The sequence below is a fragment of the Pezoporus wallicus genome, unplaced genomic scaffold, assembly GCF_028554395.1.
Source record: "Pezoporus wallicus isolate ANWC-B61680 ecotype Strahan unplaced genomic scaffold, APGP_CSIRO_Pwel_v1 contig_6275, whole genome shotgun sequence".
NCBI lineage: Eukaryota > Metazoa > Chordata > Aves > Psittaciformes > Psittacidae > Pezoporus > Pezoporus wallicus.
The window spans coordinates 1082188-1107989 of NW_026636901.1; the positions used below are offsets into that span (position 1 = coordinate 1082188).

Here is a 25802-nt window from a genome sequence, read left to right on the forward strand (position 1 = left end):
GTTCTTCTAGTTCCACAGGGCACCTGAAGCAGCCTTACTTTGTAGCTTCTCCGAAGGACCCTAGTTTTCCTACTGCAGGCATGACGTAGATGCCACTTCCCATGACTGTGTTCCTTACAAAACACAAAGCAGTTAAATGCTAGATTCAACCGTGCAAGCAATGAGTGAAATACATCTAATTCCAAAAAGCCCTCTAAAATGAAAACCAGCTAATGCCATCCGCAGGCATGTCCCCTCCTTTTCACGCTTCCATCCTTGTTGGGATGTCGGGTGGGAAAAGAGAAAGCAAGCCCCAGATGCAGCGTTTTACGATACTTAACCTCTCAGGTCGCCCCTCTCGCCTCCTGACTTCCTCCAACGGGTGTGTGCGGGGTTGCGGGTGATGGTTTTATTCTGGGGGCTTTTCAGTGTCTATGAGGGTTTTCTGTTCTGTTTTTAAGCAGCCGGCTCCCGCTAGCCCCGACGCTCTGCCGCCTGCCGGGCGCCCCTCTCCCCCTGCCCCGGGCCCTCCTGCCAGGTGTCTCTCCAACCCCAGCTCCCTGCGCGGCGGGAGGATCGGTCCCGCCCAGCCAGAGCAGGGGCCCGGCCGCGCCCGCAAACATTAACCACGTGTCCGTCCCGACCCGGGGCCCCTCTCCGCGGTGGGGCGGGACGGCGCGGCTTTCCTCCGCTCCCCTGCCGTGTCGGAGTCGGGGGCCACGGCCGGCTGTTCCTTTGAAGAGGAGAAGGAGTCGCAGAGCATCAGCGCTGAAACCGAGCGGCAGCTGCGCCCAGACAAGCGGAACGTCCGCCGGGAGCTGAAGCTGCTGCTGCTGGGTGAGTGCGGGCTGCCGGCACCCGCATCGCCCCGGCACGGCCCTGCGCGTCCTGCCCGCGCCAGGCGGGAATACCTGTTCCCGTGGGGGTTCTGCTAGTGCGGGGGTCTGTGCCGGTGCAGGCAGGGCTCCTTTCAAGATGCCCCCGCGCGGCAGGGCTGGGGCGGGAACGGCGGGTGCCGCTGCCCGGTGCGCGCAGGGTTAGTACGCAGGTGGTTTTCCTTAGAGACAAACCAAACCTAACCTAACCCAACCCAGACCAGAGCGGGCGCTGTGGGGCCGTCGCGGTGCTGTGTACGGGAATGCCGTGGTAAGAAGTAACAAGGGAAATAGAGCTGCAAGCTCAGTAACAGGATTTGCGCGCCTCGCCTGCCTTACGCGTGTCAGGGCCTCGCGGTAAGCGCAGCGAGAGGCAGCAGCAGCCTGCTGGCGCCACTGTTGGGAGCATCGCTCCCGAGGCACCGCTGCCTGCATCAACCACTTGACTTTCTCCGTGAGTGCTGTTCCGCTGGTCGTAGTTCAGCTTGGCGGATGCTTTGGTGAGAGCTCCAGCGCAGATGAAGCTGGCGGCTTTCAGCCTCTCGAGCTGTTTGTTGCTGCTCCATGCAGACGCAAACACGCCTCCGTTAGAGTTCTTGCTGCTCAGGTACAGGCGGGGGAAAAGAAGCCCCCAGGAGTGTCTGAAAGAAACCAAGACACTTAGACCCATCAAATACAAAATCTTAAACTAAGGTGAAGTAGCCTCAGTCTAGGAGAGTTTTATTTTTCTCTGACAAACAGAAAAACAGCTCGATGCAGAAGCTCCCAGGAATCAGAGCTCCCAGTGTGGGAGCAGCATCTCTTGCTGTAACCAATGCCAGAGGAGAAGTCTGTGTCTCCAGTGCTACCCTGTCCTGGTGTTTACACTCCCTTGCTTACTCTGCTTTCATCTCTGCTTCAGTCAGATCAAGATGTAGCGGCCTACATAGTGTAACTCACCGAATAACTGGCCAGGCTTCACATACGTAAGTTTTTAGGAAGACTGAACAAAACTGTAGATCACGAACCAAGGCTGAACCGGCTGCTCTCAGTGTTGAATTAAAAAGTGATTTGAACATGAAACTGATTTAAAAAAAGAAAATGAAACCCACTAATACTGACTTGCCTTCAGTGCCTTGTGTCCGGTTGCTACCATCTTTGCCTATTACCTGCATAGAAATCTGTGGTTATGGTGAGGAGAGCGCATGGATAAACAGCCCTTGAGAGGCAGCAGTTTTAAGAATTAACATAAAAATGGTAGGCTGTCAGTACATTGACTCCTGATGGGAAGTAGGAAGATCTCCAGCCAGACAAGACCATGACAGATTTGGATGTATATGTAATAAGGATGCATATTTGATAGACTTGCTGTCGTAGCCCTTTATTTAATATTAATCACCTGGAAGAGTTCATGTGGGTTGCCTATGAACTTTTTATTTTTTTCTTTCCCCTTCAGTTTTAGGCCATGCTTTGTCAAGAAAACAGAGCAGAAAACAGGTTGAGGCTTTACTGAAAGGTTTGCTGTTATGCATGGGATGCTGTAGTCACTTATCAATTTTCCCATTTAAAACATAAGGTTAACAGAAGAAATCATGAAGCTATGAGACTGAGCCATGAAATGCTCTCATGTGCTTTGGAGTTTCTAAGATAGCAAAGGAATTGACCAGCACTGCTTTTTTGCATTTCTCAGAGAAGTGTCCTGTGTTTAGAGAGGGAGTAAGCACAGACATGGATTTTGATTGGCTGCTCACTACAGCAGGAAGTCCCGTGAAGGCTCATCTGATTCTGAGAATTGGACCATGGTCTGAAATACGTGATGGGCGTCCTTCTGTAAGATCTGTCTTCCTAACTGTGCCAAAAAAAGAGTGAGTTTCTGAACATTCTCAGCCATAATTTAGAATGAAACAGTCCAGTTTTACGTTTTCACCTGGGGACAGAAGCACTGTGTTAAACCAGGAATTTCCATACAAGTAGATGAAGTGTTCTCTGGCATTCATTGTGGTAGCAAGACATCTCTTTCAACCTTTTGTTTCCTTGAAGTCATTACATTTCTCCAGGAAACAGAAGTCAATCTTTCTGAGAATGGGAAAGTTTTAGATGTGTCAGCTCACTTTAATTTTTTGAAGGCAGTGGACGGGCTGACATTCAGGGTTGTTCTAAAACGCAGTTTATTATATCTGAGTAAGAAACCTGTCTGTGATGAAACTGATACACATTTGCACAAGTCAGAAAGATACAGAGAAAGGAAATACATCCATGTAAGTTTAGTGATGGTAGAGTCCGTCTTACTGATGTCCTTAGTAGATTTGTCTCAGTTAATCTAAAACAGAAGACTATATTATTATTATTATGAAAATAAGCTTTTTTTGATTTAATAGTAAGCTTGAAGAGCCAAGACTGAGCATTTAGAGTGAACAGGATTTTTTTTCTCAGCACACTAATGGCTTTGCATGGTTTGTCAGTTTTCTGCTGTAGGTCTTGTAATTGCCAGAAACACTTTATTCTTCGATGTTTTTTTTTTGAATGTGGATTTTATGCATCATTTTCATACTGTCAGTAAGCAGATCTGACTGTGGTGAATGAAAGGCTGGTGAAAACCTTAAGGGCTCAGACAGAGCTGAGTTAGTCAGTGTGACTGTACCTGAGCCATCTAAGTGTTGGAGGGCACAGTCAAGACATCTTAGCCTGTGCAGCTCCATAACTCACTGCAAATACAGAGCAGATAAAAAATGCTGCTGTGTTTCAGCTCCTCACTGTTAACTGGCAGTTGTGGCTCTTGGTTTATCTTTCTGGGATGTGTGTGCTAGAGGAGTGCTTATATTCTAAGTCATGAGGGTATATCTGATAGTGATTGCTTGCTTTTCTGCAGCCTTCCTCCAAGCTGTCTGCCTGCCTTTGTCAGGCATATATTCTTCCTTATATCCAACCTGAACATCTCCTTTTTATGTTTAAACTCATCACCTCTTGTCCTATCATTACAGTCCCTGATGAAGATCGTAGAATCAGTGCCCAACCTGGGGAAATAATAGCATAGTAGGCAAGGCAGAATTAGAATTATCTGAAGTGATTGTTTTACTTAAAAGGGAGATTAGTGGGTAGTATAATGTAGTCATCTTTACTCTTCCAAAAGAGAAAGAAAGAAGAAATGAATGATTTTATTTTTATGTTGTTCATCTTCTGTTACTTGCTAAGTGATTCTTGTTAGGATTGCCTTTGGATTACTTTGTTCCACCATATTTGCTTAATTTTTCTTTGTATAAGTTACGTTTTTTGCCTAATACTAGTGGAAAGAAGTACATTGAGTAGTATCTTTCCACTTTGAAACAGAACTACAAGGACTAGCTTAAAATAAGTACTCAGAATTCCAGAATTCCCTCATTATGCAGGAACACCATGTATGAAGTACTGGCCACTGAGCTCATATAAATGAACTTGGGAGCTTATGCATCACAAGCTTTGATTTTTGAAATTCTGAAGAACTGCATCCTAAAACCAAAGACTAACTCTTGGCTGAATTTCTCTCTGAGCAGCTGTGGCTGGGTGAACTAAGCAATAAATTGTTTCGCTTGCACAAAGCAAACGGAATAGCACATACATTCATTTTATCTAATTTGGTATGATTCATAGTCTTATCTACGACCCTTCCCAAGTGAATGACCTGCTTGATGTTCATTTAGATTAATAAATTGCTCTGTAATATCACAATCACAGTTTGCTCATATCGTTTAACTAGATCAGATAAAATCATGACCTCCTGTTTTTTAATGATCTGTGTAATATTCATAAATACATCTAGCTGTCTACCTTCTCTTTTTTCCTCCACAGCAATTTAGTGTGAAAGCACTCAAAGAAGCAAGGACTGCTGTATGCCATACCTTTATTTTCCTTTCTTACGGGTTGCTGTAACATATCTTTATTGATTCATAGCTACGATTAAACACATGTTTCCTGTTAAAAAAAATCCAAAAAACTCTCAAAAACCTGGTTCAGTTGATACCCTGGAGGGAAGGAATGCCATCCAGAGGGACCTTGACACACTTGCGAGGTGGGCTGATGCCAACCTCATGAAGTTTAACCATGCCAAGTGCAAGGTCCTACACCTGGGTTGCAGCAATCCCATGCACAGCTACAGCTTGGGCAGAGAAGAGATTCAGAGCAGCCCTGCGGAGAAGGACTTGGGGGTGTTGGTCAATGAGAAAATGAACATGAGCCAGCTTCAGTGTGCGCTCGCAGCCCAGAAAGCCAACCGTATCCTGGGCTGCAGCAAACGGAGCATGACCAGCAGGTCGAAGGAGGTGATCCTGCCCCTCTACTCTGTTCTTGTGAGACCTCACCGGGAGTATTGTGTGCAGTTCTGGTGTCCTCAACATCAAAAGGACATGGAAGTGTTGGAACAAGTCCAGAGGAGGGCCACGAGGATGATCAGGGGACTGGAGCACCTCCCGTATGAAGACAGGCTGAGAAAGTTGGGGCTGTTCAGCCTGGAGAAGAGAAGGCTGCATGGAGACTTCATAGCAGCCTTCCAGTATCTGAAGGGGGCCTATAGGGATGCTGGAGAGGGACTCTTCATTAGGGACTGTAGTGATAAGACAAGGGGTAACTGGTTAAAACTTAAACAGGGGAAGTTTAGATTGGATATAAGGAGGAAATTCTTTCCTGTTAGGGTAGTGAGGCACTGGAATGATTTGCCCAGGGAGGTTGTGAATGCTCCATCCTTGGCAGTGTTCAAGACCAGGTTGGACAAGGCCTTGCGTGAGATGGTTTAGTGTGAGGTGTCCCTGCCCATGGTAGGGGGGTTGGAACTGGATGATCTTAAGGTCTTTCCAACCCTAACTATGCTATGATTCTGTGTGTCACCAGGTCACTTTTTTTCCCCACTGCATAAGCAGAAAACATCTTCAAGTAATAGATGTTGATTTTATGTCTAGTAAGTGCTGATCCATGACAGATTACTGCTTGGCTTCCACTTGAATGGGAAAATGATAGAAAGCCACTATTAATTTTGTTCCTTTTTGGTTTGTAGTCAACCAATGGTCAGTTTGAACAAAAAAATGCTTCTGAAGGGGCACTCTTGTAGGAAACAATCATAGAATCACAGAAAGTTAGGGTTGGCAAGGACCTTAAGGTCATCAAATTCCAACCCCCCTGCCATAGGTAGGGACATGTCACGCTAAGTCATATCACCCAAGGCCTCCTCCAGCCTGGTCTTGAACACTGCCAGGGATGGAGCATTCACAACCTCCCTGGGCAACCCATTCCAGTGCCTCACCACCCTTACAGGAAAGAATTTCCTCCTTATATCCAATCTAAACTTCCCCTGTTTAAGTTTGAACCCGTTACCCCTGCCCTGGGAAATAGTTCAGCTTTATGTTATGCAGTAAAATATTAAATACAAGCTCTAGTTGTTATGTTTTTCTTTTTACTTTTTTCTAAACAGTTCTAGGTCTAACAGTTCTTCCACTGAGGAAAACAAGTTAGATTTTTTTTTTATGAGCAGCAGTGTACGAATTGTTGCCTCAAGAACTGTTTGTTTCAAATGTGTCTTCAAGGCCCTTGAGATCTATTTTGCCACTTCCTCATGTTGTAAATGTACTGTGTTTAATTTAATCTCTTTAATTTGGATAGTCATCTAAGCCTGCAGCTTCATTTGCAAACATCAAAATCAGATCTAATTCGGAATTTGTTTTCCAGAAGATGTGGACATATCTTTTTTTTTGCATGCAGAATGCATGTTGTATCATCCGGCATATTGGAAGCTTATCTCAGCTATGTTACTTTTCTCTGGCTTCAGTTTGATTTAATGTATTTGCATGTTGATCTTTGGGTTTCTTTACTTTTTTTTTTTTTAATAATAAATGTCCTTTGAACTTCATTTAAAAGCTGTTGCAGCTAGCTGCCTTTGCAAAGTAAGTTTCTGGATCAGTGTCATGGAAGGAGAAAATCCTGGAAAGATTTTTTTTATATTGTTTTGGGTCAGGCACCAAGTATCACTAATTGAAGTACTTTACAAATGTATGTGAATATTTTCCGCCTCAGTGCCATTAAGAGTTACTTCTGGGCTTGTTTTGGAAGAAGCGATCAACTTGCTGCTGCATCCTGAAGACTCTTATTAGCTCAGTTGTTTATTAGCCTGGGCACTGAGAAAGCTTACTCAAAGCATGCTTTGGGTATCTCCTTGGAAGGGTTCACTCATAACTGTAATGTTGTGCATGTTGCTACTTCAAATATGCTAAAATGAAGTTAAAATTTGATTCAAGTAAATAAAATTTCATTCAAAAGTTAGAATCTGGTTACGATAAAGTGTATAGAAAATCTCAGGAAAGAAATTACTGGTAAATAGCAGGTAACTACTAATCTGTTTTACCCTAGTACTTCCCTATTTTCACTTAGTAAATTCATTTACCCTGTGGTTTAAAGACCCCTGAAGATTTTTATTTCTTTGCTGAGCAGATGACCAATAAAAAAAAAAAAGAAAAAGTGAAAAATTTCCATTCTCTATCATACTTAAATGCTGAAATTTATCAGTAGCTTACAAATTTTTTTTTGGTTATGTGTTTTAAACTGTGCATTAAGTGGCCTTTGAGCCATCTTGTATCTTGATGATTTTCTGTAGTTATGCTTTGCCTCACATCTGTTGGTGTATAAAATTCTGTGTAAATTTAGATGAAGATTTTGTAGATACAACTTCATTTGCAGTGTTTCTTGAAAGAGTAAGCTAACTTCTCAGTATGTCTAGCAGAGTGTGGTTTTCTACCTGGCCCTTTTCTACTACTCAGATACATAGTTTGACATTTGACTGTTGACTGGATCTCGTTTCTTTCTTAAATAGGGACAGTAATCCGCTTTTGTTTTTCTGAAATACTATGTCCTGTGGAGTCTTCCATCAGTTCCTATGAAAAGCAGCACTGCAATATCAGTGCTAGAAGAACTGTAAGGTATAGCTGAAAAATTAATGTTCCAGCATATGGCAGCCTATTATGAAAAATCTGTAAAATTCAGGTTCTTTAAATCAGAAGCATAGAATGGTATTACAGTTTCTTGGACATTCCACTTTCCGCTGCTGTATAATTAACCCAGAGTTACGGTTGCAGCACAGGAAACTTTGAAATTATTTTTTCAGTCACTTCTGCCTGCAAATTCTTCACTGATGCATGAGTTGAAGACAGCACAGAGAAGGAACATTTTCCAGTTAAAACATATGCACTTAAAGCAAGTATCAAAAGCAGTGTGAAAAAAAGATAATTATGTACTCATTTCCAATCTATGGATAATTGCTTAGCACAGCAATATTTGTGTTTCAAGGCATGGGGTTTTGTCCAAAAAAAGAGGAAAAAGGAACAAAATTTGTTAATGTGCTTAATATCTTGTTTCTTTTCAGTTTTGTTGTAGGAAAATTAAATTTGATGCTTCTTTAACTCAGTGCAAATTAAATATACGTGCTTTTAAACAAAAAACAAGACGTAAAGGCCAGCTTCATTAGCCGTGATTTGCTTCTGTTTTCTCAAATGTCCTTTTGAAACCAAATCTTTTTCCAGTTGATTGAATAATCACTACTTTGTACATTTCTTCTAACATTCATAGCTAATAGACTCATGATATATAATAACACAGGGATGATTAACTTTCTCTAGATAGCATTTTGAACTGTAAATAGGAAAACAATCTTTGCTTGAAAATTAATTGCTGCATTTTTATTTTTTTTTTGGTGGCTGCAGTTAGTAGGCTTTGCTGTCTGAACATGGTCTCTTCTGCATAGTAGTGGTGACTGTATTTTAAATAAAACTCAAGATTCTAATGATTCTATGATTCTGTGATTCATTTCTTTCAAATCCATTTTACTCTAGTTCTGATGAACCTGCAATTTTATCAGGCCAAGCCTGTAGTTATGAGAAAAATTGGAATCTTTGATAAGATTTATTCAGGTCTCTGCGCATACAGGATTCTCAGTTGAAAACTACACTTTCTGTATAATTAGGTTTATAGGATGTTCTTATTGCCAAGAGAAAGAAGATAGGGAGAGAATGTCTTGCTTAGAATTATGAACTGACTTGAGCACTGGCAGTCTGTCCCTGAAATTAAATTGATCATAATTTCCCATGGAAAAGACGGTAGTTCCTTTAGACTAGAGCGCCTTACCATTCTGTTACTGCATGACACAGAGAGATTTCAAACTTCTGTTCTTGTTTTCAAACTGTTTACATGCTGAAACTCAAAAATAGGTGAGTTAAAACCCGTTCTGACAGATTTAAGAATATGTCTTCTATATAATGCCATCTTAATCTACAGCAATTTAGGTGTTAAGGTGACATGAGAGATTTTTTTTACTTCAGAGTGCTTTTTTTTAAAAAAATGCATCTTTAAATGGATATGTTTTGAAGGGCACCAATTTCTTACAAAGTTGTTTTTAATTGTAACATTAAATAGTCTGTTGTTGCACTTGATGCTTTTTAGTACTTTTAAACTTAATGCATCAGGAATTTCTTTTAATGAGATGTACTATCATCTGTAGGAGTAGAAAATTTTAGTTTTAAGTTTGAGATTGTTTTATTTTGCGGTATTATGTCTTAGTTTTATTATTGTATTTTATCAGTGCAGTCTGTAACAATGTTTAATTTTTAATCCCTCACGCTTTAAATTCTGCAGTTCTGATCAGCTGATTGTCTTTAATACCTGGACATTTGAAAATCTCAGGTTAATAATAAACAAAGGATCTTTTTTGGGGATTGCATGTTACTTGTGTTTTATATTTGGCTATGTGGAGAAACAGCTGGCACCCTGTGAAATGCAGACAAAACAGAGGAACCTGCTTAGTACTTGCAGTCTTTTTATTGCAAATCGTGTATGTGAAGTATTCCACACTTTAGAGCTTGTATCTGAGGTAGAGAGACACACATTAAATGCAACAAGTATTTCTGGATTGATAGAAGCATCATGATAATGGCAAGGTAATGGTGGTACAGTATTTCACTGGCATTCTTCAAGCCTTAATTCAGATGTTTCTGAATGATGACCTAAGAAACCAGATAAGATACAGAGATGATGTATTGATCCTATTGCGATCTAGCGTAAAGAACTAGTATGTGGCTGCTTTGAACAGATTAGGGCACTCTATCTTTTATCACTTTCTGAGGAAAGTATGCTGTCGTGTGAGTCTGTTTTTTAAATGTTTTCTGGAGGAGCTACTGGGCATTTTGAAGCTCAGCATTTCTCTGCTACTAAATTTGCTGTAATCAGACTGTAGTTTTGATCATTTGACAGTTTTCATTAGGGCCATTCTCAAGGAGATCAGTAAATAAATTTTATCCTAACTGCATGATTTGTCAAAGTGTGTATGTAGCATGTGTTAAAGCAGTTGAATGGCTTCACTGAGCTGAATATACTTTGGACTTAGAGTTCAATCCCTAACTATTATCTGTTTTACTTAGTAATTCACCATTACTAGGAGTAATGGTGTGGCTGTATGCTGGAATAAAGTGCATATTTTATCAGTTTTTGTTTTGTAAAACTCGTGAACCTGTGTTCACATGTGCAGTCTAGGGAGATGTGTGGAAATATTTTTTTAATGCTTATGTATTACAAATATTTAATACAAGAATTGTTCAAAAGGTGAGAAAGATCACTGAGAAATCCTCAGAAACCACTCTGAGGGCTTCTTTGATTAGATGAAGTAATTCTAACACATGTTACTTAGAATCCACAGAAAACCTCTGCCTTAGATTTCAGTATTGGAATGATATTTCTGAGAACAAATTTTATAGAATCATAGAATACTTAGGGTTGGAAAGGACCTTAAGATCATCTAGTACCAACCCCCCTGCCATGGGCAGGGACACCTCACACTAAACCATGTCACCCAAGGCTCTCTCCAACCTGGCCTTGAACACTGCCAGGGATGGAGCATTCACAACTTCCCTGGGCAAATCATTCCAGTGCCTCACCACCCTCACAGGAAAGAACTTCCTCCTTATATCCAGTCTAAACTTCCCCTGTTTTAAGTTTTAAGCCATTACCCCTTGTCCTGTCACTACAGTCCCTAATGAAGAGTGCCTCCCCAGCATCCTTACAGGCCCCCTTCAGATACTGGAAGGCTGCTATGAGGTCTCCACGCAGCCTTCTCTTCTCCAGGCTGAACAGCCCAAACCTTTTTCAGCCTGTCTTCATACGGGAGGTGCTCCAGTCCCCTGATCATCCTCGTGGCCCTTCTCTGGACTTGTTCCAACAGTTCCATGTCCTTTTTATGTTGAGGACACCAGAACTGCACACAATACTCCAAGTGAGGTCTCACAAGAACAGAGTAGAGGGGCAGGATCACCTCCTTCGACCTGCTGGTCACGCTCCGTTTGATGCAGCCCAGGATACGGTTGGCTGTCTGAGCTGTGAGTGCACACTGAAGCTGTCTCGTGTTTCTCATCGACCAGCACCCCCAAGTCCTTCTCTGCAGGGCTGCTCTGAATCTCTTCTCTGCCCAACCTGTATCTGTGCCTGGGATTGCTGCAACCCAGGTGTAGGACCTTGCACTTGTCATGGTTAAACTTCATGAGGTTGGCATCAGCCCACCTCACAAGCGTGTCAAGGTCCCTCTGGATGGCATTCCTTCCCTCCAGCGTATCAACCGAACCACACAGCTTGGTGTCATCGACAAACTTGCTGAGGGCGCACTCAATCCCACTGTCCATGTCAGTGACGAAGATGTTGAACAAGACCGGTCCCAACACCGATCCCTCAGAGACACCACTCGTTACTGGTCTCCAGCTGGACATTGAGCCATTGACCACACCTCTTTGTGTGCACCCATCCAGCCACTTCTTTATCCACCGAGTGGTCCATCCATCAAATTGATGTCTCTCCAATTTAGAGACAAGGATGTCGTGTGGGACAGTGTCGAACGCTTTACACAAGTCCAGGTAGATGACATCAACTCCTCTACCCCTGTCCATCAGTTCCGTAGCCCCATCATAGAAGGCCACCAATTTGGTCAGGCAGGATTTCCCCTTAGTGAAGCCATGCTGACTGTCACCAACCACCTTGTTGATTTTCATGTGCCTTAGCATGCCTTCCAGGAGAACCTGCTCCACGATTTTGCCAGGCACAGAGGTGAGACTGACTGGTCTGTCATTCCCTGGGTCATCCATTTTCCCCTTCTTTTAAAAAGGGGTTATATTTTCCTTTTTCCAGTCATCGGGAACTTCACCTGACTGCCATGATTTTTCAAATATGATGGCCAATGGCTTAGCAGCTTCATTTGCCAGGTCCTTCAGGACCATGGATGGATTTCATCAGGTCCCATGGACTTGTGTACGTTCAGGTTCTTAAGATGGTCTTGAATGAGATCCTCTCCAACAGTGGGCCCCAGGTCTTCATTCTCACAGTCCCTGCGTCTGCCTTCCAAGACTTGGGTGGTGCTGTCAGAGCCTTTGCCAGTGAAGACTGAGGTAAAGAAGTCATTAAGAACTCAGCCTTCTCCAGATCCAGGTTTTTTTTCTTGACTACCTGTGACTGCTGTTTTTTTGATGGGCCACCCATGATACCATTTCTGTGTCCCTGGGAAATGACTGCAGAAGTAATTTTTACCAGATATATTTTGTCTCTGATATTGTTGTTTGGCTGTTTGTCTGTTACTTCTGGCTCTGGAGTATGGTTTTGTAGTAGTTTCTTAAGTGCTATCTATAAATTACATTGAAAAGGTTAGGTATGGACTTGTTATATATGACCCCAAGTGCCTCTGTGGGTCTGGAGGCTATATTTTTCTTCACTGCAAACCGTAACCTCTAGATCTGAGTTACAGTCGTTTACTTAGGGGGATTAAAACTTTGCATTTTGGGAACACTTACTTATTCTCCTTTTTGTCTATTTGGTAAGATTCATCCAGCTGTGCCAAGTTTATTATAACAGCTGCAGGAAAGCGATAATAAACATCTTGATATATGCTTATATTCCCTGGGGGCCACAGTATAAAGGATGATTTTTGCTACAAGTTATTTTACTTTTTTTGTGGGAGGAAAAGTGTGGGTTTTCTCTTGCTTTGCCCTTTTGAGTTCAAATGTCAATATGTCAGTAATGGTGGTTTTGTTTTCAGGTTATCATGGTTTTCATTGAGCTCATGACCCCAAATCCTGTTTAGTTTTTGCCAGTTCACATGGGTGTGTACTACTGTATTCCAAGTTACTGTATTTGCATGTTACTGGACACAGACATCTTTTGAAGTCCTATGAGAAATTTGTAATAGTTACTTTGTATACTTACAGTCTTCTGAGAATCTTCCCAAGTGTCCTGGAAAACAGTTCTCTTTTATAATATACCTGTATTTCTTGGCTAGGTTGTAAGTTTGCACTATGCCTTCTATCTCAGTATTAGTTTTACTGTTCACATAATAATACAAGTGTCTTTGAGGTCTTTCAGCTGTTACAATTACTAAGGATTCAGTACCGGTAGCTGATTGGCTCCTGCTTAGTTCCTTAGCATTAAACTCTTAATCTGTTTCTTAGTTTCGCTGTACAAGATCCTGGCTTCTTTGAGGTTTGGCAGTGGTTGTAGGTTCGAAGTCTAAGTCTCAACTTAAAAATTTGAACCTAAAACACATTGAATGACTATGTGTTTGATATTAGCAGCTGTGGAGAATGGTATAAGGGACGCTTAAGCCTGAAGGAAGGATGATACATGTTAACTAGGTGTGTGCAAGTGTTATGTAATTCAGTGATCACTTTAATTTAGGGATTTAATTTGCCATTGTGGAAGTACCTGTTGGGATGTAAATCTAAACCAGTCTATGCAATGGTGAGGGATAATATCAAGTTCATAAGTGGATGCAGATGGTTGGACAGGCATGCAGTAGCATGTGGTTCTGGCCTATTAGAGAAATCAGAGTTATTGTCAAGGACCTGCAGTGGCAGATGGCTTTGGCTAATGTCAGAGCCACTGTAGAAGCTATGGTTTTGATACCTACATGCTCATAGAGTCTCATTGAAGGACCGTATGGCATTATTCAATGAAGACTAGCTGGGAATTGACTGCATCTAGTAAGTGATACCGTTATGGATATGATCTGGTTCAGTACTGTACTGGGACCTGGTTCCTTAGATTCCGAGATGTGGTCCTCTGAGCCTGGGAAAACATTTTTTTCTCATAGGAGAGATTTTGGACCTAGAGACAGAGGTTGGAGAATCATGTTCCTTAGAGACATTTTTTTTCCCCTTTTTTTTTTTTTTTTTTTTTTTTTAATCGCCTTACTGAAAACAGTAAACCCAGGAAAGAGGATTTTCACCAGCCTAAATTAATTCATCTATTCTTTCACTTGCTATGCTATATAATTTTGGTAAGGTGTAGATCTGATTCAGACACTTTCTAAGTAACCTCACAGGAATGAGGCACCTATTTAACTAGCTTGTTTTGGCACAGTGTGTGTGCACTGGAACCGTTTCTTCCACTAACAGCATAATGTAGCAGACAATAACATGGAGTTTTTGTTGTCTGGTGAATTTTGTCAGTTTTAAACAAGCTTTTTCTTGTGTTTAATTCTCTTTCCTGCTTGTATAGTACTTACTCTTACACACATGACACCAAGAATATAACCTGTTACTGGCATCATCCAGGACATCCTGCAGCAGCAGCAGATTTTCCATTAGGGCTTTCAAAATAAATACAATACTTAAAATTTCAATGAAGAGAATGCATTTATATGATGAAATCTGATTATTATCTGTTGTAAGGATTAAGAAATCCTGGGAAATTTGGTTCAAAGAAAAGATTAGATTATACCTTTTGTTCTTCCTTAAACATGCATTTGTTCTGCTGGATACATAGTCTAGTTTAGTGTAATGGAATGTGAAGCCTGGATTATCTCTGAAGCTCTTGTAGCCCACAGAGATTTGCTTACTAGTGCATAGCTACTTCTTCATTGCCAGCTAAGGGAAATTGAACATGCGGCACCAATGGTAACAGAGATTGGAGGCTGCCTGGGCCAGCCTCCTTCCTTGAAGAAAGGGAAGAAAGAGAACGGTGTCTGGGAAGGAGGTGGATTAAGATTAGGAAATTACACAGCTCTGTATGACTGTTACATGTTTTCTTGTAGTCTATGTTAATGTTACAATGATTGAAAGGAGTAAACTTCAGTTTGCTAAAGTTGAGAGACTTTGCTGACTTTTCAGGGAAGATTCAATTTACTGTGAATATTGTAGACAAAAAAAACCAAGCAGATTTAGCTTTTCCAGGAATACTAGTAAAAGTAAATTTGGAAGCTAGTATACTTCATCACAGAAGAAACAGAATGATTTTTGTCTAGTAGCTTTAAAGCATAAATTAACAGTCCTTGCATGAGTTTGTGAGGAAAAAAAGAAGGTGAGGGAAAACCTCGGAAACTTCAGTATGTGTACCTCAAATTAGTTCCTTGATATTATTTGTCTTGATTCTTATTATTCAGTAATATTTTCATTATGAAGAATAATTTAGAAATTAAAAAGACTAATGCAAAGTGGAGGAGCGTTGCTCTGCCACTGTATGCAGTTTGCTCAGGCTTACCTATTCTCTGCGTGCTTGTCTCACTCTTCCTGTGTAAAACTGTTAATTATAAACTATGGCAGCTTTATCTTCATTTGAATTTTCATCAAGCTATTCAGTAACTTATTATTTAGATTCTTTCATTCATATAGTTTTGCATTTCTTAAAATAATATCAAGAATATATAAAACCTAAAAACTACTGGTCATGGTTGATAATCTCCTTAGGTTACTGCTTTTTTTCCACTGTTTGACTGGGTTTTCTGCATTGAATTGGAGATTATTCTACTACAGTTTCACTGCCAGCATTTGAGGCAGAGTGTTTTGGGATTTTCTGTTTGTTTTGTTTTTCCTGTGACTAAAACCAGCTGTGGTCCATCCAGAAAAGAGTGAGAGAGGTTTTTCCAGTTCTGTTCTGGGGCTCAAAACAGACTGTTTCCACACCCCCACCGTATTTTTTGCCTCTTACAGAAGCGGTGAGACTTGGTTTTAGTTGTATAGGGTGGTTGTTTTTTTTTGTTTACTTTCTTATTTAGTCTCTGGGAGAGAGAGGGAGATGCATAAACATACAGAAATGAGAAAAGAAAAGCCCACTTATTTTTCTAGACTGTATATTTGAACCTGCTTTGCAGAAATGCTTTAGACTTTTGATCAGAGAGATCCCTGGTGCTAAACAGAAGGAAGCTGGGTGGCAGAGCAAGTTTTGAAGGTTTGAGGATTGCCTGTCACGGCAGAATTCTCCTGGCTCAGTGAGTGCAGGAGGATTAGTTTGAGAGGATGAAGCTAAGGCCAGTTTAGTTCTGAACACCAGCATCCTATTGTGAAGGTTTATTGCATTTTAGAAGCATTTTTACATTGAACCTATTCCAGTGTGTCTTAGCACATTGGCAGCTTCATTCTTACAGATGCCATTCTTACATGAGAGATGTTGTTACAATGTCCTTTGCAAGAAGTGCCCAGAATCCCAGCTGTGGTGGAGGGAATCAAAGGAAGAGGAATCAGCACAAGAGTGAGTGCTCAGCTTTGAAAGATGGTTTCTTGTCTTCAGATTGTGTGCCAGAACTCTTAATATGTAGTTCTTCATGAACAGTAAGAGTACTGGAGCCCAGATCATTTGTGGGTTTTTTGGTAGAAAAAAAAAAACAAAAAACAAAAAGTACAATACACTATAAAGACCTGTTGCTTGATGGTGCTGGCCAAAGTGCAACTGTGAGGAGGCAGAGATCCACCTGTCAGAAGAGAAAGGAATAGCAAGTCTGTCCTCTTAGATGTTGTCCTGGGTTCAGCAGTAGCAGTCATGCCTTTGTGTTAGCTGGTGCAGTGCTGTGTATTCTAGTTTGAGAGCAGCGTTGGTGAACCACAGCACGTCATGCTCTGCCGGGGGGGGGTAACTGTGGGAGTTACCCGGAAGGACATGCCCGGGGTGGGGGCTTCCGGGTGGAACTCGTTTTCTTGGCCGGTGGTATCGTATTCTCTTCCCTTGTTATTTTCCTTATCATTGTTTTAGCTGATAGTAGCGGTGGTGATTTGTTGCTGGACTGTTCTTGTCTCAACCCGTAGGAGTTGCACTCTCTCGATCCTCCTCCCCGTTCCTCCGGGAGCGGGAAGGGGAGAGCCCCGGTGCAGGGGGGGGGGGGGGGGGGGGGGGGGGAGACGGACACGGACCTTGATTGTTGTCAGCTCGGCACCACTCACTGGGAGTGAGTGAACAAGTTACCTGACTGGGTTTAAACCACGACAGTTCTTTTTGGCGCCCAACGTGGGGCACGAGGGGTTGAGATAAGAACAGATCTGACTGGATTGATAGTCACTCGTCACAATGCTGATTTATTGGCTCTCAAGGTTTTTCCTCTTGATCTCACAGTTTCAGTATACCATATCTTACGTCCATCCGGTATTGGCTGTATTAGTGTTTTTCAAGTGTGGGGCTTGGGCTAAGGTTTTTATCCCATTGTACTTTATGGTAATGACTTGTAATACAATAGAATCATTGATCATGAAACTGATCTGGTTTATGTTCCCAGTGTGGTCACCACCTTTATACTTTGGGAGGTATATGATGGAGGTGCTTAGCAATTACACATCTTTTTTCTCCTTCTCAGGTGCTCAACCTGTGAAGGAGACATCCTTTTACCCTCCTAGTCGTCCCCCCAGACCATTTACATTTGAGAGTTTTGAATTTTTTGAATGGCCTTTTAATGCTGTTGAGACTTGTTTGCTGATGGTGATGGGAATCACCATGCTAACACGCATACAGAGTGTGTTTTGCCCACTACTGATTTCAAGAGTTAAGCAGATTCAGGTTTGGGTCTTGTCTGGGGTCAAACGACGATGTAGGAGGACCGAGAGATTTTCCCAGAGGCTGGACAGCCATGAGTGGCAGGGTGTGTGGGATAGTATGGGCAAGTATCTAGGTCAGTGGGCCCCTCCAGTATTTTGGAATTTCACTACCGAACAACTGCAAAATCCAGAAGAATTAGTAAAACACTTAAATGAGGTGTGTGGTCATTCTGGCCATACCAGAGATGGACAAATCACGGCAACGTGCTGGGGCTTGGCCTATGCTTACAGGGCCTTGTTCAACACTATCCAGCACCTTCAAAAGGAAAAGAATATCGGCGGATTTGAGGGCAAAGCGACAGTCGCTACTCAAACTTTGGCTGCAATGAACTGCGCAGCTACCCCAGTGGCAAGTACAGCAGCTGCTCAAACTTCAACTGCAACAGACAGCGCGGTTACCCCAGCTCCAAGCACGGTAGCTACACCACCCCCAGCAACAAGTACAGTCGCTACTCAAACCACAGTGATAATCACTGCAGCCAAACCAGAGGACCAATTCATACCAATATCAGTTGCCCCTGTACGCAAGAGAACAAGCAAAAAGGAGGCAAAAAGGGTGAAGCGAGATGAAGAACCAATGAATTCACCACCCGGTCCAGAATCTGATCAGGAGTCATCCTCACATGACGAAGAAGAAGAAGAAGAGGTAACTTCTCGACCTCGGACCTCAACCGAGCTGCGGAATATGCGAAAAGATTTTACCCGTCAACCAGGGGAGCACATCATCACCTGGTTACTCCGATGCTGGGACAATGGGGCCGATGGTCACGAACTAGAAGGTACAGAAGCCAAGCAGCTGGGATCACTTGCTAGAGAAGGGGGAATTGACAAAGCAATTGCAAGAGAGAAAAAGTCCCTCAGCCTTTGGAGGAGGCTCTTGGCAGCTGTGAAAGAAAGGTTTCCGTACAAGGACGATGTTACGAGTCGTTCGGCCAAGTGGACTACTATAGACAAAGGCATCCAGTCTCTGAGGGAATCGGCCATCGTAGAGATGATCTATCACATCAAGCCGAATAACGGGGATACACCTATAGATCCAGATGAAGTTGAATGTACACGACCCATGTGGCGAAAACTTACACGGAATGCACCGTCATCATATGCCCATTCATTGGCAACAGTGACCTGGAATGACATAGTACCACTAACAGTGGATGAAATGGTTCATAAACTCCGAGAGTTCGAAGACAATCTCACTCCTTCCATCATCTCAGCTGTGAAAAAACTGTCCCAGGACCTCGACAAATTGAGGGACGATCTATCTGATTTATCCAGCTCCTCACGTGTACCAACACACGTCTCAGCTATTAACAAAAGACGTCCTATTATTCAAGAGAGGAGATACAGAAGGTATACGCCACGGGGTACCCTATGGTTTTACCTGCTGGATCACGGAGAAGACATGACAAAGTGGGATGGAAAACCTACTTCAGCTTTGGAGGAACGGGTGAGTGAACTGAAGAGGGGAGCAAGGGCCAAGACTGATCGTCCCATGAGAGCTACGGCTTCAGTCTCTGGTGAGCAGTTTCCCAGATGGAGTGGAAGAGCTGATTTTACTCCAGCTCCTGTGATAACGAAGAATAATCCCTTTCAACACGACTTAAGTGTCCAATGCTGTGACGACCATTAGAGGGGCCCTGCCTCCAGCCAGGTGGAGGTAGGGGACAATCGGATTTACTGGACTGTGTGGATCAGATGGCCTGGCACATCAGTCCCACAGAAGTATAAGGCTCTAGTAGATACCGGTGCACAGTGTACCCTGATGCCATCAAGCTGTCAAGGGGTGGAACCCATCTATATTTCTGGAGTAACAGGAGGATCCCAAGAGTTGACTGTGCTGGAGGCTGAAATCAGCCTGACTGGGAGGGAGTGGCAAAAGCACCCTATTGTGACTGGTCCAGAGGCTCCATGCATCCTCGGCATAGACTACCTCAAGAGAGGGTACTTCAAAGACCCAAAAGGGTACCGGTGGGCTTTTGGTATTGCTGCTTTGGAGACTGAGGAAATTGAGCAGCTGTCCACCTTGCCTGGTCTCTCAGAAGATCCCTCTGCTGTGGGGTTGCTGAAAGTTGAAGAACAACAAGTGCCAATTGCGACCACAACAGTGCACCGGCGGCAATATCGCACCAACCGAGACTCCCTGATTCCCATCCATCAGCTGATCCGTAGACTGGAGAGTCAGGGGGTGATCAGCAGGACCCGCTCACCCTTCAATAGCCCCATATGGCCAGTGCGAAAGTCTAATGGAGAATGGAGACTAACAGTAGACTATCGTGGCCTGAATGAAGTCACACCACCATTGAGTGCTGCCGTACCGGACATGCTAGAACTTCAGTATGAACTAGAGTCAAAGGCAGCCAAGTGGTATGCCACGATTGATATTGCCAATGCATTTTTCTCCATTCCTTTGGCAGCAGAGTGCAGGCCACAGTTTGCTTTTACTTGGAGGGGTGTCCAGTTCACTTGGAACCGACTGCCCCAGGGGTGGAAACACAGCCCTACCATTTGCCATGGACTGATCCAGACTGCACTGGAACAGGGGCAAGCTCCAGAACACCTGCAATACATTGATGACATTATTGTGTGGGGCGATACAGCGGAAGAAGTCTTTGAGAAAGGGAGGAAAATAATCCAAATCCTGCTGAAAGCCGGTTTTGCCATAAAACGGAGTAAGGTCAAGGGACCTGCACAGGAGATTCAGTTTTTGGGAATAAAATGGCAAGATGGACGTAGACAGATCCCCACAGATGTGATCAACAAGATAACAGCAATGTCTCCACCAACTAATAAGAAAGAAACGCAAGCTTTCTTGGGTGCAGTGGGGTTCTGGAGAATGCACATCCCAAATTACAGTTCGATTGTAAGCCCTCTCTATCATGTGACCCGGAAGAAGAATGATTTTAAATGGGGCCCTGAGCAGCAACAAGCCTTTGAGCAAATTAAACGCGAGATAGTTCATGCAGTAGCCCTTGGACCAGTCCGGACCGGGCCAGATGTAAAAAATGTGCTGTACACTGCAGCTGGGGAGAATGGTCCTACCTGGAGCCTCTGGCAGAAAGCTCCAGGGGAGACTCGAGGTCGACCCCTCGGCTTTTGGAGTCGGGGATACAAAGGATCTGAGGCCAGCTATACCCCAACTGAGAAAGAGATACTGGCAGCGTATGAAGGGGTTCGAGCTGCTTCGGAAGTGATTGGCACTGAAGCACAGCTCCTCCTGGCACCCCGGCTGCCCGTGCTGGGCTGGATGTTCAAAGGCAGGGTCTCCTCTACACATCATGCAACTGATGCTACATGGAGTAAATGGGCTGCACTAATTACACAACGAACTCGAATAGGAAATCCCAGTCGTCCAGGCATTCTAGAAGTCATCATGGACTGGCCAGAGGGCAAAGATTTCGGAATGTCACCAGAGGAGGAGGTGGTGCGTGCTGAAGAGGCCCCACCATATAATAAACTGTCAGAAAGTGAAAAGCAGTATGCCTTGTTTACTGATGGCTCTTGCCGTATTGTGGGAAAGCATCGGAGATGGAAGGCAGCTGTATGGAGTCCTGGACGACAAGTTGCAGAAACTGCTGAAGGAGAGGGTGAATCGAGTCAATTTGCCGAGGTGAAAGCCATCCAGCTGGCCCTGGACATTGCTGAACGAGAAAAGTGGCCAGTACTTTATCTCTATACTGACTCATGGATGGTGGCAAATGCCCTGTGGGGGTGGTTGAAGCAATGGAAGCAGAACAACTGGCAACGCAGAGGTAAACCCATCTGGGCTGCTGCACTGTGGAAAGATATTGCTGCCCGGGTGCAGAACCTGGTGGTGAAGGTACGTCATGTAGATGCCCATGTACCCAAGAGTCGGGCCACTGAGGAACACCAGAACAACCAACAAGTGGATAAAGCGGCTAAGATTGAAGTGGCTCAGATGGACTTAGATTGGCAACATAAAGGTGAATTATTTCTGGCCCGGTGGGCCCATGACACTTCAGGCCATCAGGGCAGAGATGCAACATATAGATGGGCCCGTGACCGAGGGGTGGACTTAACAATGGACACTATTGCCCAGGTTATTCATGAGTGTGAAACATGTGCTGCAATTAAACAAGCCAAGCGGTTAAAGCCTCTTTGGTATGGAGGACGATGGTTGAAGTATAAATATGGGGAGGCCTGGCAGATTGACTATATCACACTGCCACCAACCCGCCAAGGCAAGCGCCATGTGCTTACCATGGTGGAAGCAACCACCGGGTGGCTGGAAACATACGCTGTGCCCCATGCCACTGCCCGGAACACTATCCTGGGCCTTGAGAAACAGATTTTGTGGCGACACGGCACCCCAGAGAGAATTGAATCAGACAATGGGACTCATTTCCGGAATAACCTTATAGATATTTGGGCCAAAGAGCATGGCATTGAGTGGGTATATCACATCCCCTACCATGCACCAGCCTCTGGGAAAATCGAACGGTACAATGGGCTGTTAAAAACTACACTGAGAGCGATGGGTGGGGGAACTTTCAAGCATTGGGATACACATTTACCAAAGGCCACCTGGTTGGTCAACACCAGAGGATCTGCCAACAGGGCTGGCCCAGCCCAGTCAGAACTTTTACATATTGTAGAGGGGGACAAAGTTCCTGTGGTGCATATGAAGAATTTGCTGGGGAAGACAGTCTGGGTTATTCCTGCTTCAGGTAAAGGCAAACCCACTCGTGGGATTGCTTTTGCTCAGGGACCTGGATATACTTGGTGGGTAATGCGGGAAGATGGGGAAGTCCGATGTATACCTCAAGGGGATTTGATTTTAGGGGAAAACAGCCAGTGAACTCAATTGTATACTGTTGCCTGCTTTTCACAGGAATGTAGCTGGAAACCTAGAGGTCCAGAAGATACACAGTCTCATAAAAAAAGAAAGAAAGATGAAAAGTGGGAAGAATATAGTATGGAAATATCTGTTGGGTCTTCACTATTTATTCATTTCATAGAAGCATAGAATAGTTAGGGTTGGAAAGGACTTTAAGATCATCTAGTTCCAACCCCACTCGCATGGACAGGGAGACCTCCCACTAGACCAGGTTGCCCAAGGTCCTGTCCTGTCTGGCCTTGAGCACTGCCAGGGAAGACTGTGTTTCAAAAAGTGCTAGCTAAAATGAGGAAGAAGGAAGAGGGCTGTGGAGGGGACTAGAAGGGGGTAGGAGAGAACGCAGGAGAGAAGGGTGAAACTGGGGAGGGATAGAGGGAGGATGGAGAGAAAGTGGGTCTGAGAGACTGCGAAGAGAGGAGAGGGAAAGTGGGTTCGCAAAGAGCATCCTGTCAGTCAGTCTGCACACTATGTACTTTCTTCTCTTTTTCCTTTACATTTAGAGAACATGCTTTCTCTTTTAAATCACAACATTGTATGATAGAGCCTTGCTGGTAGTAGTTTATTCAGCTGCTTGGTTTCATTTGATGTGTGGTGCTAATACAAAGCTTCTTTCTTAATACTGAAAAAAATCTCTGTGGATTCTTGTATCACACTTATTTTCAGATTTCTGCCACATGAGCTTCAGAACCAGAAGAATTTCTTGGAGTTTTGCTATTCTGTCACCTTTGAATTTGGTGATGATATGATAAGTTAATTAACTGCAGTATCAGCATTTTATATGGTATAAATGAACCTTCATATTCAACATTAATTGTTAATTATAAAAAAACCCAACATAGCAAATGTGTGTTACATTTTTAATAATTACTTGCCCCATTCTGCAACTCTTTATGACACTCTATAGTCACATCAGTTATACCATGTTTGCGGTGGAAATTTCCTGTCATTTATTTGCCAGTATCTGCAGTAATAGTCTGGTATGAGGGCTGTGCAAACAATAAACTCTCATATTGGCCCTGTTTATCACAGCATTTCTCAGTCAAAGATGAGATTTCAGACTACCACTTCATTAAAATATTTACAAACATGTTAGTCTGTATCCTGTCCATCACTAGACAGACTAAATTCACTTTGAAGTGAATAGGATCCACCTATGTCAAAGGCAGGATGTGGCCTTTTACAGGGCAAGGTTGCTGTGAAGGGACATGCACATCTTGGAGTTTGTTATGAAAGAGCATCTCATCCCTAAGTATGTTTTGTGATCCATCACAGTTTGAAATTAGTGTGTGTACTGGCTTCCAGTAATGCGTTCACTGGGAATTTTAATGCAGTTCTAGATTTGATCATAGAGTGGGTACATTTATAGGGAGGTAATTTGCTATCTTTTTCTAATGACCCAAGACTCTCAAATACAACTTTTAAGTTTTGGTTTTTGTTTTGTTCCACCCCACCCCCGGCATGTGATATTTGTAAATGAGCATATCCCACACTCAGTACATTAATGTTGTAAGGTGGCCTTGGCCTTCGCTGAAGTCAGTCGCCTGCAAGGTGCTCAGGAGTTGTAGCAGTAAAAGTACTTGGCAGTAAGAATTGAGGAAGTTTTACAGAAAGTCTGTCTTCAGTTTGTGTGTATGCTGCAGTCAGCTTGAAACCACTTGTTGGAGCAAATGAATGCCATCTGAAACAACTCTGGTGGCTCCTGATGGAAGAGCTTTGAATCAATGTGTGCATATATATAGATTATATCCCATTTTGTAACACTGAGCTAGGCTTCAGCCTCTTGTTGCTGCTGCGTAGTAATGACATTTTACTGTTCACTAAGTGCAGTCTTCACTGTTTTATGGATTAATCTGGAAAAAGTACTCAAACTAAACCAGTAAGATTTTAAAGTAAGGTGTTAATCTGAAACAGGACACTACAATGCAGAGGAAGACTCAAGAAGGATAGATCAGTTATCGCCTTTCTTAGCTGTCTCACAATAAGTAAGTAGGGTTACTGGCAATTAACCTGTAGGGAAATTTTGCCTCAGCTGTAGTGTATTTTTGGTGCAAATACAGTATAAATTTACCTCATCATTCTATATTATAAATGAATATACCAAAATCTAGGTTATAATTCTGGGTATGGCTTGTACACCTAGTGAGACGGCCTTAAGTAACCAACTTGAGTTTGAAGTGAGTGGCCTCTGTTCTGTAGTAAAAGTACATTATTTGGGGAATATTCAGTGTCAGTTAATTATGAGTGAGACTGTTGTGATTTCTTCAAAGGAATAACATCTCATAATCTCTGATTAACAAAGTAATGTTTTTCCCACCATCTGCTAGTGTAATTCCTGAATAGTGGCATAAGTTTAAAACTTGAGACCTAGCTACAGCTACTTGAGACCTACAGCTAGGTCTCAAGTTTTATAGCCATTTTATAGCAGTGAATTTGTATCTTAATGGAGTTTGAAAGTTCAGTAAGGAAAGAGACAGATGATTCTGGCTTACTTAAGGGAAAGGAGCTCTGCTGTTTAGGAATCTTCATTCCTATAGAAATCTGTAAGGACTAAGGTAAGTTATGCACACAACTTTTGTATGATGGTATTTTTCAGAGGATTCATTCAACTGACTTAAATGATTTAGTACTGAGTAACATTGGTGCATGAGAAAAAGGGTTCCTTCCATGTCCTGGTGACGGAGGACATGGAAATGGTTGAGGTACTGAATGCTTTCGTTGCCTCGGTCTTTACTAGTAAAGACATCAGAAAAGTACTCAGAAATCTATGGGCCCAGAGACCAGACAGAGAGTGTGGAGCAAGGAAGACATCCTAGGGGGAGGAGTATCAGGTTGTAGAATTAAGCAAACTGCACATACATAAGTTCATGGGCCCTGGTGGGTACCGATGGAGCTAGCCATGCTCATTAATCTTTGTGAGGCCACTCTCAATAATCTTTGATCAGTCCTGGTGACTGGGAGAAGTGCCTGAGAACTGGAAGATGTGACCCCCATCTTCAAGAACAAGGACCAAGAAACCTATAGGATGGTCAACCACCCTTAATTCCTGGGAAGGTGAGGGAGCACCTAATCCTGGAAAACATTTGCACATGAATGACAAGAGAATCAACCAAGGTAAAGTCATGCTTGAACAACGTGATAACCCTCTACAATGAAATGACTGGCTTGGTAGATGAAGGGCAAGCAGTGGATATTGTCTGCCTACACTCTGTAAGGTTTTTGACACTGTCTGCCATAAGATCCTCAGAAGGAAGCTGGTGAAATATGGACTGGATGAACAGGCAG

General features: G+C 43.1%; 1 protein-coding gene and 1 non-coding gene across 2 annotated transcripts in view; both read left to right on the forward strand.

Annotated features, from left to right (window-relative positions):
• Window positions 1–227: 227 nt before the first annotated feature.
• LOC130595450 (guanine nucleotide-binding protein subunit alpha-14-like) overlaps window positions 228–25802 on the forward strand; it is a 77770-nt gene continuing 52195 nt past the window's right edge. Inside the window, 2 exon segments of the mRNA XM_057402189.1 lie at window positions 228–327; window positions 721–816. Coding sequence (XP_057258172.1) covers window positions 228–327; window positions 721–816 — 196 coding nt within the window.
• LOC130595451 (small nucleolar RNA Z175) lies at window positions 14484–14560 on the forward strand. Its single transcript, XR_008971321.1, has one exon. It is a non-coding gene; the product is annotated as a small nucleolar RNA Z175 (small nucleolar RNA).